At 39.9% G+C, this 16,247-nt stretch overlaps 1 protein-coding gene across 1 annotated transcript in view; it reads right to left on the bottom strand.

Moving 5' to 3' along the window:
- The window catches only part of DOK7 (docking protein 7), a 59,428-nt gene that overhangs the window by 23,930 nt on the left and 19,251 nt on the right, over nucleotides 1-16,247 (bottom strand). Inside the window, exons 6-7 of the mRNA XM_059845256.1 lie at nucleotides 14,540-14,647; nucleotides 12,153-13,027 (exon numbers count right to left, since the gene is read on the bottom strand). Of these exons, the coding sequence (XP_059701239.1) occupies nucleotides 12,153-13,027; nucleotides 14,540-14,647 (983 nt within the window). The remainder of the gene's footprint in view (nucleotides 1-12,152; nucleotides 13,028-14,539; nucleotides 14,648-16,247) is intronic.

Consider the following 16,247-nt stretch of genomic DNA (forward strand, 5'->3'; position numbering starts at 1 on the left):
CAGGGGGTAGCATTACACTTCTGCAAGAACATTTGTTATTTAGAATACACTCAGTTTCCCCACATCTGATAGTCTGAGCTTCCTTGTACAACAGATCTGTTAATTTCCACTCTTTCTGCACCCAAGGAAACCACACAAGGCAGAGACTCCAGCAAAACTCTCCTAACACTGAAAGTGAGGCTCAGATGGGCCCAAGCAGGTATGAAAACCAGATCTGACTCTACAAATAATCAGTGTGTGCCTCTCAGCTCATTCTTCTTGCTCAGCACATATCACAAGCAGGAGAGGCAAGGTGCTCACAGATGGGATGGAACCCCTCACATGATCCACTCCCTTTGCATTTTGAAGTTCACAAGACTGTGCCCCCACTGAGCACCTCAGTTCTGCAGAAACACCTGTGACCACCTGGCCAGTGGGAAGTACTGCTGAACATTTTCTCAGAACAGCACAGCTCAATAGAAACTACACAGCTCTGAGTCAGAGCATTAACCCATTTCAAGACAGTCAAAGTCAGTACAGAAGTACTATGGAGCAGGAGGCTTGGAGAGGCTGGAAATAAACAAGGAGGACCATCACTAACATATGGGCCTATGGACACACATGCTCACAAAGGGATTCAGGTGGCCTTGCTCTTGTGGTCAGCAAAGCAGCCATTTATGGAAAATTTACACACAAAAGTGCATGAAGTTTAGCTTTACCCAAGTTTTCTGCTTGCAACAAGATTTAAAATCCAAGTCAGCTGCTAATGAAGAAAAGGGATCCCCTTTTGCAAATAAAGAGTTCAGCTACAACTCTACAGCTGCAGTGACAGTAAGTAGAGAAGGACTCAAAGGAAAACATTTCAAAAGTTGACAAAGTGAAATCTCAGATCTTAGAGACAAATTAAACCTGCCCCTGTGGGCTCTTAGAGATGGAGAAAGTTTATATTAAGCTTTAATTACAATTTTGAAACATTCACCTGGGGAAAGCCCTAAGAAAAATCTTTTTCCTCCTCTATTTCCCCAAAGACTGTTGTTCCAGTGTGAGCTTATCTTCTGCTGGCACTAAAAATACACTTGTGCCTGTCTTGTAGCTGATGGAGCTATGCCAATTTACATTAGACTAGTTACTTGATTCCTTCCTTCCAGCCCATTCCACAGAAAGACACAGAGAAAAGAATCCTTGTTATAACCTGTGCATCCTGTTCCACAAAGAGAGAACTAGAGTGGGCTTAATTATGGGCCTATGAAGAACAAAAATGAAAGCCTTGCAATATGAACTTCACATTCATTTTCCTCCTTTTTCAACCTCCCATTTAGAGCTATAGTTAGTCAACTTCTCCCAGAAAAAAATATTAACAAGATAATCAGTGATCATCAGTACAAAGAAATGGATGGAAGGAGAAGGACAAATAAGGGAGGAAAAGCTCAAAATAGTAAAATTAAGACAAGTGTTTTTCTTTATCCCCAGCCCATCACTAAAATTATGGTTTGTCAAAAGTAATGAAACTATAATTAAGCTGCACAGCTTCAAAGGATACAGATACTTAACTATCCATGGGGGCTGCTCCCAGGCTTCTTCTACATCAGAGAGCAGTGCAATAAATTATTAGGCACAATTATATCTGTAGTTTATTCCAAAGTTTCCTATTGCAGTTATCTCTATAGCACGTGTGTTCTGCTTGACTTTGTGTCTCCAGGAATGAGATGAATCAGCAAACTTCATCTGGAAATGTTTTCCTTGTGCTGCAGGGGATTCAAGTATACATTTACCAGCCCTGATATAGCCCACTTAGCACTTCTCTGTCCTTCTAATAAACCAGATCTGGAAAAGGTTTATATTTCCTTAATATTTTCCAGGCTCAAATTTCTAGTACATCCAGAATTGCTTCCAATCAGCATTGAATTAGCAGAGGATTCCACAGAATCCAGACTACTGCAGAGGATGTGGCTAGGGGAGAGGGAACACAGCCAGAGTTCATGTCCCACTGATTCCCAGCTGTTGAAACAGTCATTTTAGTTGATTGACAGCTGGCTGCTGCATTTTATCCTGCAAATAAACCTTTATCCTCATATGACAAGACTTAGGAGCACAAAGTCAACTTTAGAGCCCCTTTTCCATCTACACTTTGGACTCGAGTGGGATTGAACTTGTAAAGAGAAAGTCCCAAGGTCTGCTTCCTTTCATCTGCCCTGTTTTTGGAAGAAAAACCATGGAAAGGCATGGAAGATAACTCCAAGGAGGAAATACAAGCAGAGCTTGCATGCAGTAAAAGCATTTTACTGCAGCCTAGAAGCCCTATATAGGACTGGTATTCACTCACACATCCTGGCTTTCATTTATCATATTAATCACATTTATTTTGACCTTAACATCTTCATCCCACCCGAGGAAGTTCAGTCTAACTTTGACACACATACACAAATTTTTCATTGTTATATTGATTCATCAAATTTCCCTGGAGCTGAACCAAAGAGGACAGAAAAATAACAGTAGCTCCACATTACATTTTCCCCTACACTCCTGTCCTGCACTCACAGGTTGAATTACTGGCTGAAGTAAGATAGTTTTTCAAGGCACAAAATGTTGTTACACTAGCAGGGATGGCCAGAATGCAAGGAAGCACTTCCCTCTGCACTGTCATTTAGGAGTGCAACTGAAAAGCTTACGTGCAGCTGGTAAAAGTAGGTTTTTTCACACTTTAAAAAAGATTTACTGAGTTGGTCAGGTGAAGTAACTGAGGTTTCACTGTGTTCACCTTGGTTCTTACCCAAAGTTCCTACCTTTCAAAGTTAAGTTTAGCTAGAACGATGGGAACTCAGTTGGATTAATTGGCTATCAAAAACACTGCTCCAGAAGTTCCCTGCAGTCATCTGCTCTCACACCTCCTACTGGGAAAGAGCTCAGTTTTCCCTAATCCCTGTTTGGGCAAAATAGCTTTTGATCTAATAGAGAAATTGGGGGGAAAAAAGTCATTGCATCCAAAGAAATTTGCAAAGTTAGATTTTATGCAATATGCCTCTCCATAAGGATTTTTTAAAAGAATACATTGAGAAAACATAATACAGTATAGTTTTTTTCTTCCCTCTGTTGTTACAACTTGGATTGAAGTTCAGGCATATCCTCAAGCATGTTCTTAATACCTTGCAACTTTCTGAATGTTAAAAAACCGCTCAGCCCTCAGGCTAATCCCTTTCTTAGAAAGAACTGATCTTCAACTGCCATGTCCTCAGTCTCAGATTTTCTAAATCAATTGAGTCTAAGGCTCCCACATTCATAACTTTTTTCTGGTAACTGCAGTTCTTGAAAGACACCATTCTTCAAGCTCAATTTCACATACAAAAACAATCTCTTGAAATAACACATGCAGTGCCACTGCTTTGTGGTCTTTCATTAAATAGAAAATGGCTTTCAACTGTTTGATGAAGTTATAAAAATTATTGATAGACTTGCCACAATTTAAAACAAAAATTGTGGAGCAGCTGCTTCATCCTAACAGGTTGGTTTTTTTCTTTAGCAACTCTCATTAATTACTTCCTTTTCTGTCCACAGTTCTCTAAAAAGGCAAACAAATTTTCTGTCTCTCTCACTGCCATGTGGACAACATTGCATTTAATAGAATCTTTAGCACTTGGACAGAATTTTCAAGATCCAAATTCCTGTAGAAATACCATCCCATCAGACAACAGCCCTGGGAAAGAAATAGAGATATCACAGACAGAGTGAGGTAAGCTGGTCACAAGAAAACCCTAACACAAAATCCCTGCATCAGTCCAAATCTCAAGCTGCTTACCTCTCTTTATAAAGTGAGGCAGTGCCCAAAACACCACTCTGCCATCACAAACTCCTGTCAGCAGTCTGTCTGTTACAGACAAGCAGCTTTATACCATGGTGGGCAGGTTTGTCAGATGCACTCAGCACTAAGCCAAGCAGAGCAAGAATACCAGATTGCAGTATGGATTCTTTCTGTGTTCCCTGAGGTCCAGAGCAGTCAATTCCACTCTTCTACTGTGAGACAGGGTTTGAAATCTGCCTGTTTTAAATATCAAAGGTTCATCTTATTTAACTCATATGCAGCCCCAACCTCTAATGAAGTGAACATTTTAGCTACACTGATTTCAGTGGCCTTGCTTTAGGAGTGGCAAAGGAAAGGAGCTGAAGTCTGCACAAGACTTCTGCTCAACTCAGAGGAACATTTTGGTCAGAACTGTACAACAGCATGAGGGGTAAATTTGACAGTCTTATCTTCCTTATGGGCTTCTAAAGAATTCCCTCTCCTTTCTCCTCTAGACAAGTTCCCTGGCATTTCAGCAGAAGCATTCAGAACTCTGCATAATATAGCAATAAATAAAATCTCAAGGAACTTTAAAAACAGTCCATCCTGAAAACTAGTAGGCATTTTTGTACCAGAATGGCTTATGCATATTTACTACCTTCTTTGCCTATGGGAAGCATTCATTCAGTTCTGAACATATAAATATATTTCAGTGATTCATTTCTCAAATTGGTTTCAGTATAATGAAACATGGAGCAGGTTCAATGGAGTAGGTAATAAACTATTTTCTATTCAGCAGATTTGTTACCACATATTTTCCAAAAATTGCATTACCCATAGGAAAATGTTGCTACCATATTATTACATTTCACAAATATAATAGCTGGAAAATTATTTTTTCTTTATGACTAAAGTAATGTAACTTGGAATAGGGTTGAATATGACAAACAGTAAGGATTTGCCTACACAACAACACAACTAACACCTTCAGATATAATCTGATTACAAGTAATTACAACTCACTGTAACTCTGCTGACATGTTATCAGCCAGACTGAAAGTACTCCCAAGGATATCTTGAAGTAATAAGTATATTGGGAATCTTGAATTACCAAAACTAATTCCACTCCTATGTCTTGTCCTCAGTTGTGGACAAGCTTAAGCACAGTTTGTATGATGATGTTGGAACACATTTCACCCTTCTAATTTGCATACTTCCAGTTTTAAGTGGCTCTGTCAAAAAAGGTTGGTTGGAAAGGTCACACCCCTACTGAGCATCTATTTTCAGTTCTCTCATCTACTCACAGGGAGCTGCTGTCAGCCCTCCAGACATCCCATCTAAGTGATTGCTATCCTACTGACACTCGCCAGTTCCTTCTGAGCCATGCAATTACTTTGATATCACTGACTGTTAATCAAAACAAAATATTTCCTGCATAGTCTTTTTAATGCACAACCTTAAAAATAGAATGTTGGCAGACATTACAAACATTTTTCAGAAATGCAAGTCAAGGAATTGAGGTTTTTTGAAAGTAACTTTGTTTATGATCTTCCAGAAGGAGATAAACCATATGGAAATCAAACTTGGGAATGTTAATCCAGGGCTGCTACTGGAGTTATTCACTTCCCCTGAGTTCAGCTCCATGTAATCTATGCCTTCCTTACAACTATGCTTTTCCTCTCTTTCCTTCCCCTGCAGGTGAATTTTACTTTCTCCCTTTTATAAAATGAAGATAGAAAGTGTCTGCTAACACTTTGTAGGATTCTGTTGAATTTTTCCAGAAATAAATGGATTTCTATTTTTTTTTTTGGGGGGGGGGGGAAGATAGATTTTAAAAAGCCTTCTATTTCCTCATTTTGCCCACATTCCAAGCAATCTGAAGAGTCTCCTTTACAGCTGGATCAAAACCAGAAACCCCACAAACCCTACATTCCAAATTAATTTTTTTTCCAGCTTTTATTGTCATATGACTCCTTCTTCAAAATATTTCTTTCTCTCTTTGGAAAAGCTGCTGCTCCCAACAGAGGATGAAGTAGCCATTGGTATTAGTAATAATAAAAGCTATTATCCAGCTTGATTTTATTTAGGGGAGGAAGTCAATTTTCCCACTTGTTCAGTGTAATGGGGATAGAAGGTCAATAATGTGGTTTATCAAGATCTCCAAGGCTCTCTGACAGAAAAGCAATCCAGCAACACTTGTGTTTGGTACAGAAGAATGAATTCTGCTGAGTTACATTGCCTGCATTCCCTCATGTAAGGAAAGATGCTCTCTTCTCTTGGCATTGTTGTCATTTCACTCACCAGCTTCTGTGGCAGGCACTCCTTTTCCCACTACAGACCACAGGCTGTCTGTTCCCCTTAGTGCCAAATCCCAAGATGTGCCAACTCTTACTATTCCAAATTTAGATCAAAACCCTTATTCTTTGCACAAAAGTTGTGAGGATTCTTTCATGATAGGTAGAAGGTACCTTGAGTACAGTTTTTTTAGATAAAAGATAGGGTAATCTCCTACAGGGCTGAAAGCAAGTCAGATCTGCACTGCCCTGGTAGGCTTGGCATATCTCATGTGTTCCTGTGACATCTCAAATCCAAATTCTTACCCCTTGACCTCTTCCATGCACACCTTTGGAAGAGCTGGGTCACTTATGTGAGCTCTTACCAGCAACAGCAATGCAAAGGAAGCTGGGTCTCTCCTTGATTACTTGGGAATGAAGCCTGAAAGCTGCCAAGAAGCATTAAATACTGGACAAGTTAACTGGGGAACTGGGAAGAAAAAAAAAAATCTTCCTTCTCCTCAAGCTGACATTAAGCAATATCTCTACACAGTACATAAGCACACCTGGATGGGAGATGAGATCAAGAGGATGGAGATCATCTCTACAATAGACTTGGCTACTGGCCAAAGCTACAAAAAGCAAAACAAAGCAAATGTAGCTTTAAGCCTGACACTAAACCTACCTGGTTTTATGCCCCTTTTGTCTGTCAGCTTCAACTGGAGAACACACTTATGCTCATCTTTGATCTGCACACCACTGGGTGCTTTTGTCAGCATAACCAGCTTCAAAAATGACTGCATTTAATTGTCAAGAGCAGGAATGATCATGGGTTTCTTCTATTTCAGAAAGATGCTGTGGGAAAATTGGTGGGCTATAAGATGCTTTTGAATCTCTGAAAAGTCTGAAGAAAAACTCTACTTTATTATAAAAATTTCAGAGCCTTCAGAGCCTTTTACAATAACAGTAATGTAAGTAAAATTCCAGATGGCCAAATCATTGTCCAGTGCAGGCACCTCATTTAGTGGTGACACGTGCTGGGAGATGCACATCACTGCTGGTTCATGTATCACAGTCAAGACTCATAGAAAAACAACTGGAATTAAATATTGAAAGAAAAGAGCACAAAAGCAAGTTTTCTAATTCATGCAAAAAGCCAGCAAGACCCAGTTACAGAAACCTCACAAAGATATCATTCAGGTCAATAATGACAACTGACTTCCAGGTTCTTCTGAGGTGCAAACTGTTCCTGTTATAGTTCTGACAATGTTGCCCAACTGCCCAGAGCTCTGAGATTAGAGCAGAAATACAAGCAGCAACAATGCTGTAGAAGATGACAAATGCATCCTTCTCAGCTGAGAATTTAGACAGCTTGTAGCTTTTTTAAAGGTGGGAGGAAGCATACAATGTTACAGCACCACACATCAATACTGTAAAAAAAGAGATGTAAAAGATGTGCAATTACAAATAATCATGTTCCTACACTGTCAGAGAAAGCATGGAAATAAACACAGTACAAGATAAACACATAAGGTTTTCAGTCTCCTGGGGAAAGAGGTAATGACTCCCAACAGAAAAAAAATAGCTACATTAAGGTTGTAGGTAACAGTACATTGTGATTTCTTTAGTATCTGTTTTAGTACTGCATTAGAAAAGTACTTGATTAAAAGCCAAAAAAAATTAAAACATTCTCAGTTACACAGATACAGCCATGTAGTCATGCAGCTGCCATTTCTCAGATTTCACTAAGAAAGTTAACACCTTACAGGCCTTCTCTTTCACCACGTTCAAAAGCAGCATCTACAATGACAGGAGAAACTCCAGCTAACTCTAGGGTTAAGGCTTTTGTACAGGATTTGAAGATTAAGGCTATATTCCCAACCCAGTGACAGGCTGCTCATGACCCTGGTGAAAATAGTACCAGGCAAGTCAGTGTAGGATGCTCTAGAGCTCAAGCCCCTTCTCTGCCTGAAGTCACATCAGCTGTGCTTCTCCCTAGGCTTAGTTACTCTCCCTGGTCTACAATGCACAAGGGACACACAGATATTCACAGTTTCTCTAGAACACAGAGATTCTGCACTCCCCAAGGCTGCAGGTGATTAACCAGCTCTGAAAGGGGGACATGGGGCTGCACCCTCAAGCAGAGCAGTAGAGCCTGCTCAAGGCATGCACATGCCATCCCCTGGAGTTGTAATGCAAAACCAAGCAGTTTCTACAGGACAGACTGAGAGAGTTAAATATGCTAGCACCTAACCAAACCAACTCCTCACTTAACCTGAGATCCACGTGCTCCCAAGGCAGGTGCCAGTCATCCCTGGATTGTGCAGGGAAGGGTTCTCAGCCCCTCAGGTCTGTGGATCCTGCTGCCTGACAAAACCCCTTTTATCCATCAAGACCACCAAATTTCTCTATTTCCACTTACTACAGATATGCTGGGAGTTCAAAGTTTGAGGCACGAGTCACTGTAGTAGCAGGAATTATACAAGTACCTCACAGAGAATTTGGGTAGATTAGCTCCTAATTCGGGACCATATTGTCTTCAAGGAGGTCTTGGTATTTTAAAATCATCAACTCAAATTGGTGGCTGAATACCAAAAGAGACTGATGACAACAGCCACATACAAACTGACAACTTCTCTTCCCCTCTATCATAGCAAGTTAACTACCAAAGCAGTACTCATGACTATATTTCTACATAAATAAGAACTCCCACTGACATAAATATGAGTTTAGCATGAGCTAGACATACATAAATGTAATTCCTACTAATAGGCACATTTGGAGCTGTCAACAGTTATTTGAGTATAACACTAAGTAGCATGAAGAGACAGCCATAAACGCTCCATATTAATTCAACTTGCAAGAAGGTCAGGGAACAAAAAGCAAAGCAAAATGAAACCCAGAACTTGTCAGATGGAAAAGGACAAAACCAGTTGGAAAATAATTTTATTTTTCAGACTTCTAAGAAAATTTACAAACAATGGTGGTGTAAAAAAAAAAAAAAAACTATAAAAAAGTTGACATTTCTCAAACTATAGCATCAAAGGAAGTTACAGAGCAACAAGCATACAATGAAATTCTATTCATCAAATTAGTATTAGTTAAGTAGTTAAAAAAATAATAAGTCTAATAATAAATCTCTACAGCTTACTCAGAAATTGTAACAATCAATTCTGAGCTTAAATTATACTTACAATAGACAATTAATTCACCTCTGCAATCATCTACAGCACTGAAATCATCTAGGTCAAATTACATAGCAAAAGCACACCTTGGAAATCTGTAAAGGACATCTTGAGCACAGCAGAATTACGTACAACAGAAAGCAAATCACCCTGCATGCTTGCTTCTCAGTCCCCAATGTCTAATATGAAATACAATAGACAAGTAATAGAAGCAATATTTAGCAACTCTTTTCATGCTGGTTCTATTTTTCATGCAGAGTGACAGAAAGGCTTCCTTGCCCTGTTTTCTGTCTGAGCCTTGGCACTTTCCCAGGTCTGTTCTCCCTGTTTTCATCATTATCCTTGCCACTAGAGGAGCAGGTGGTTGTTAACAAGTCAATCCCATCAGGACCCCACCATGCCCTCCACATATGCCCATCCTCACCCTCCAACCTCTCTCCAACTCTTCACATGCTGAACTCCAACACGCACACGAGACATGCCCAAACCTAACCTCCATGTGCCTTTTGTGCCAAAGGGGACAAAACAAACAAATGCTTATAGCCTTAATTACTGCTGCAGACTTTCCTCTACTCAGGACACTTTAAATAGTAGGCATTTAAAAGCCATTAACACAATTTAATTAACAGCTTAACTCAAATTGCAAAGGAACTCCAAACACCGGCACATTAAAGCTTTTTGAACACGAATTTGAATAAACATGAAAACCTGGTGTTTTCATCAACCCATAAATCAACTCTTCCTGGCCCTAACTTAAATATATTCTGTTCAAAGTACAAGGAATAATTATTATTTTTAGTTACAGCCTATGGATTTGTGCTTTCACTGAACTCATCAGGAGAAATGCCAAAGACAGCGTCCATTAAATACTGCTAAAATAACTCATTCATGACAGTTCAAGAGAGTGTATCAAAGGGTTATTTTTTTCTTTCAAAAGTAAAAACAAACCCATGAATCATTCCATTTAATGAGACTTCTTTCGTGACTGCTTATAAATGGATTCTTAAAGAAAAAAGCAGATGTGCATATCTCATGCTAAAACAAAAGTTAGGAAGAAGGTTGCACCAGTGTTTATCACTAAATTTCATTAAGTATAGACAATATCTGAAATTCTTGCCAACTTATTAGGGCAGTAGAAACACCGTTAAACCTGGCAGCACTTTGTAATAAAAGATGTGGGTATTTCATTGGGGGTCAACAGGCAGTTATATTGACATAATTTAGCTTTTAATGATTTTGAAGATATCCAATGGAACACTCACTTTCAGCTTCCCATCTTCCAGAGATACCTAGGGTAAGACCTGACAGATTCACATTTAACCAACAATTCTGATCACCCAGAAACATTTAGACCATGTGAGCTAATTGTACCTGAATTATTTCTTTCCTCCCTGCCTATAACAAAGCCACTTTAAAGCTTTCCAACTCCAAAGCAGAGCCCTTCCAGAAATCAGTCTTGGTTATTTTTCTCAAATTCTCCCTGACTACAGGGAGCAGCCACAGGAAGCCAACAGCAGATGTTGGCTGTGCACCCCACTGCCTGCAGCCACACTTCCAGAACTGGGCTAGAGGCCTTTGAGGGCTTGTGGTGCAGGTGGTTGGCAAGGATGGCCTTGGAAGATCACTGATCCTACTGACCACAGCCTCAGAAAACTTGTCCCACAAGTGCCTCCCTACGTGCCAAGTGCTGCAGGCACATGGCACAGTAACATCCAAGGTGCTGTGATGAGGCTGTGCAAGTGGCCCAGGCAGACAGAGCTTTCCAGTTTGCAAACATGTGAAGGCACTCAATAATACAAATGCATGAAACACCCCATGAGAAGAAAACAATCCCTCAAATTTATAACCTTTTAATTTTTCTTTCATCACCTACTAGGCATTCAAGCCCTTTCCATAGCAGTGGTTTATGTAATCTCATTTTCAATTAAATGCACACACTTCAATGGCAGTGCTTAATTCTTCATGCAGAAGTCTCTCTTGCTGAATCCTTGCTTCACACATTCCCTAAATTAAGCACTCCCTCTAACCTTCCCTTTCAACAGCTCACTAATACAAGCAGCTTCACCTTCTTCAAGTTTAGCAAACACATTCACAAAAAAAAAATCTTCTCTAGCATGGATAAAATCAGATACATTTTCATACAATGTATAATTAATGTATAAAGCTTACTGCCATAAAAAGACAAAAACATGGCAGGTACAAAAAGAATTTATAAGAATATCAAGGTCCTAGATATTGGCAAATGTGTTTGGAAAGGCAAGTGAACCTCCACAGTTTACGTATTAAGTCTTTACATGATTGGTGATAAAAAATAAATTTTTCTGCAAATAAACTGTCCTGTTTGTAGACTGCTAGTGAAATTTTGTGTACCTGCTCTAAAGTACCTGTCATTGGCCAGTCACAGAACCAGATTGCCACACTGACTTGACTATCTTGTATTTCCCCAGTGAGAAACAGGTCTAACCTGGCTTCTTGTGCAAGGCATGTTCAAACTACAGTGACAAAGAAATGGAAAACATCAGTAAAATAAAATTATTCACTCAGATCTCCTTAAGAGCAGCACATACTATATGACCTCCCTTATTTCTTTGTAAATACTCACAGCAAGACAGGTCAGTGTCTTTCATGCTTGCTTGCCAATATATGACAAATCCAGCACCTGAAACACTTTTCCCCTTTGCTTACATGTACCCAAAGCCAAAATTGGCTGATTTAAAAGTGATGGTTGGGGTCTATATCATTCAGTGTTTCCTTGACTAGGCACAGATTTTGAGGAAACCATGTGCTAAGCCTCTCCCACATAAACAACAGAAAAAGTTATTACCTGTTCAGAGTATAAAGGAAACAATATTACTTATCACCTACAACTTAGGTAGCTTTAAATTAATCATGCTCTATTAACTAAGGCTCGTTAGCATCCGCTCAGCGTTAGGTATTTACCTTTAGTCCACCACAGATTGGACAAGATGAAAAAAGAGCTCTTGTCATCCCAAGGTGGGGGCTACATGTGTCACAGGGGTCAGCTGAGGCCCCACCAGGTGGTGACAGCTCACTACTTTTGGAGTCTGACACCTGTCCTTGTGGTTTTGTGTCTGACCACCTTGAAACAAAATCCACATATGTCTCATCACTTGAGTCCTTGCTGCTTTCTGTGAGCAAAGATGAAGGCCTCGCTCTGTGCTGGCTGTGCTCAGCTCCCCTCCGTGCTTCCAAGTGTGGTAGTAGCAGTCTTGGGTCACTGGCACCTTGAGCTAGCAGGGCCTGGTCCTTGGGTAGCGTGGAATCTGCACTCTTCAGTTGCACTTCTTTAGAAGCTGCCTGTAACACACTCCTGGGTATATCATAAATGTGTCTGAGAGAGCTGGGAACCTGATACTCTGATCCCACACCTCTCTGGGACTCACTGTGAGGGCAAGTACATAGACTCTGATCTGAAGGAAAGTTCAATGGCAAGCTTAGCAATGATCCAAACTCATCACCACGGCAAATGTCTAAGCTCCCAGCATAAGAAGAGAAGCTCCCAGAGTAGGAAGAGTGGCTACCAGTAGCTATTCCACTGTCAGAAGAGCTCTGGCGACCTATTTCCTGCAGCTGTCTGGACCGGAGGGGCTTCGGAGGCGGTTTAGTGGTGCCACGTGCCCCTTCTGGAAGGCTCTTCTCTTCTCCCAGGTGAATGCCCTTTGCAGCTGCCAACCCATGGCTCTCCTGAGAGGTGCTGGCTGAAGATTGCTCAGGCCACACTGGCAGCCTGCTCCCAACGCTGACATCTGAGTGGCTGGTATCCGAAGACGAGCTTGAAATACTCCTATCATCTCCTGGAAAAGAAGAAAACGCATCAACCTACGTTTAAAACACAATCAACAGACTCAAGCATGGCAAGTATGTACAAACAGGAAGGGCCCAGAGATTCCATCTGCTTTTTGTAAGTGGAACTGCCGTCAGAAAGCCAGAATTCCTGCAATAACTCACAGCCCCGCGGGAAAAATTAAATGCAATGGTATGTTACCTTGCCATAACCCTACCACACTATGGAACATCATGCATTTGAGGCTAAATTTTTAGCCAAGCTCAACCCTTTCAACCAAGCTCAACCCTTTACAAACATATTTTACTTCCATACAGTTAATTGGGTTGCTGTACCAAAATACAGTCATAGATCACTGTACAAATAAAAATAAGAATAATACTGTTATAAAAATGTTTACATATCTATATACAAAAATATCTCCTGTGATTCATTTATGTCTATATTGCAAGACAGTTTTCTTCAATGATAGTTGCAAGGAAGGCATTTTAACAGGTAATTACTGCCATCAAAGACAGAATATGAGTGAAAAAAATTAAACATTGGCATGAAAGAGAACAAGGACAAAACACAAACATCACAAACAAACAAATACAAAACCAAACAAATATAAAACCACTTTCCTGTAGCACAAAGAAACTGTACATGAAGTTGGGTCATGATTTCTGACCAGAAGGACTGAATTAAAAAAAAAAAAAAAACAACCAGGCATGCTTATCTATCCAGTCTCATTTTTTTTCTATCCATTCAGTTAAGTCTAGTAGTTATGTGCTAATTAAGAAAAACCTCAGGAAGTCTCACTGGAATTCAGTCACAAACCCCATTACCCAGCAGTGTCTAGGCCAAAGCAGCCATGGACATGTATATAAGCACATAATTAAGCTCCTGAGGATCTTCACAGGGACAATTTTTATGCTTGTAGGCTTTTGAGTCAAAAGCAAAGCAGATGTTTGGATGAACTTTGGCTATTAAACAGTTCAAATGGCAGTTCAGGGCACAGGCTCTTTTACAAATCCAGGGCTAGACACCAATTCTACTTTGATACACTAACAACTCCAGAAAAGGCATGTACAGACAGCAGAGGAAAGCCCAGGAGTCCTACGTGTTACTGCAAAAATCTGCTGTAAGCCTGATATGTGAACCATACAAGTGAGTCCATCTCACGGGCTGCACTGACTAAGGTACTTGAGCAAATACCAGATTTGATGCAGACAGTTCTTTTTAAGTTTTACATGCAAAAATTCAGTGGGACTCAGCATCCTAAATGGTCTTCCTGGGTTAATAGTGTTTGATTCAAAATTCAGTCTCCTGAGTTGAAAACCTCCAATCTACATCATAGGACTTCAGACAACGCTGTTAGAGAACTGCCTCACAAGAAACATGACAAATCAAATGTCTTGACCATTTCTCTAGCATTTTTGTTCTAAGCTCCACATCTTATAACACAGGCCATTCAACTTTTAAAGCCTGGGCAGGAAGGAACATAACATAGTATTTTTATTTAATTAAAGATATTTCTTACCTCCACTACCTTGACGACTTGTATGGGACAGCAAGCTCAAACGCTTTTCTAATTGCAAAGCTTCATGAGCCAATCTTTCTTCTGAATAGGCTGGGTTTGTACTTGGATCTTTAAAAAGAAACAGAAAATAAATAAATAAATAAATAAAGTCATGTGGAAACTAAATAAAAAATAAGGAAAGAGGAAAAAGACATTCTTATGCTTGAAATGCTGATTGGAAAAATGTATGGGACAATCTGACTTCAAGCACATCCTCCACATGTGCTACACAGTAACTTAAAAAATATTTTCAGAGATTATACCCACTGTCTGTAAGAGTTACCACCAGGGACAGAATACTGAAGAGCACAGCACCAAAGTCAATAGCTACAGAAATAATTAGCATCCAGCAGGTCGAGAGGACTTGAAATCTAATTTGACCCATGCAAAATCTGTCCTGAATTCACTGGATTCACTGGGAACTTTAACATTCAGAAAGACCTAATTTTTCATCCTAGAAATTTACAAATCTACATAATAAAGTCAGAACCAGAGGGATTCAACTGACCTCTTCCAATTCAGATCATCTATTTACAAAGACTTTGCCTTCAAGTTGGATGTTCAGACGGTCATTAAGTTCAGATGTCAGAGATAAAATAAGCAAACTGGTGGCTCTCTGTCTTCATGTTTAATACAAGACAAGTTAAGATGATACATACCACTTCTAAAATGTACTGTTATGGATTTTTCCTCATAAATTTTAGTAAGCTTGCCATTCCAACTGAGATTATTTCACTGAAGGCAGCTCATTATATTCCAAAAAAAAAGCAGAAAGACCAAAAACAAGGCGAATGTGGAAGTCTCATCAGTAAAACAGGCCAGTTTCCTCTAAATCATTTTATTTCCAGAAGGCATAACAATAAAACCAGATGTTGGAAGTAATCATAACCATTATCCCAAGAGAAACCTTACAGATTCCTTCAAATAGCACTGATGAGTGTGTCACGTTCAGCAGTCGCAGAGAATAAGGTCTGCTAACTTGTTCACCATCAGAAACTTCAGTAATTCTTATTAACACACAGGGAAAGTAATTAATGACAGCAAAAACAGATTAGCCTCCTCACAACTGCTGCTCTTGTATATCTGATCAACTGGGCAGTAGAAGCACACCATGAAAACACTGAATCATTTAATGAGAGGAAAAGAGCATGAAAAAGGCTATACATTGTTGTGATTGAGTTAGCAAAGCAAAAACCAGCTGGAAAGATGAAAGAAAAGTTTCATTTTCACCCTAGGTCCTTTAGTTTTAAAAGACTTGGTTTTGATATTGTCAACACAGCCAGTCAAAGCAAGCTCATAATCAGGGGAAGGAGCACTGCCAGCTGAGCTGAAGTTCCATGGGAGCTCCCTACATTAACAACAGCCCTGAGAAACAAACTGCCACATCTCTCCTCCCTAACCATATTCCCTTTCTGACCTGTCCTAGGTAGGAACAGAAATGACAATGCTGAACTTTCTAACTTTTCTTTCCCATGTTGAGGAGGCTTCCATCTTTGGCAGTCTGCAATCTGGGTAAGACGAGCAGAAAAACCAAGATATACACAATCCATCTATAACAACACACATTGGAACCCAAGGGTGTTCTAACAGGGACAAGGCAACAATGCCCATGACAAACAGAGCCTGTGCCCTCTGTGTATCACAGCTCAGACAGAAAATAGGAATGTTT

The sequence above is a fragment of the Haemorhous mexicanus genome, chromosome 4, assembly GCF_027477595.1.
Source record: "Haemorhous mexicanus isolate bHaeMex1 chromosome 4, bHaeMex1.pri, whole genome shotgun sequence".
NCBI lineage: Eukaryota > Metazoa > Chordata > Aves > Passeriformes > Fringillidae > Haemorhous > Haemorhous mexicanus.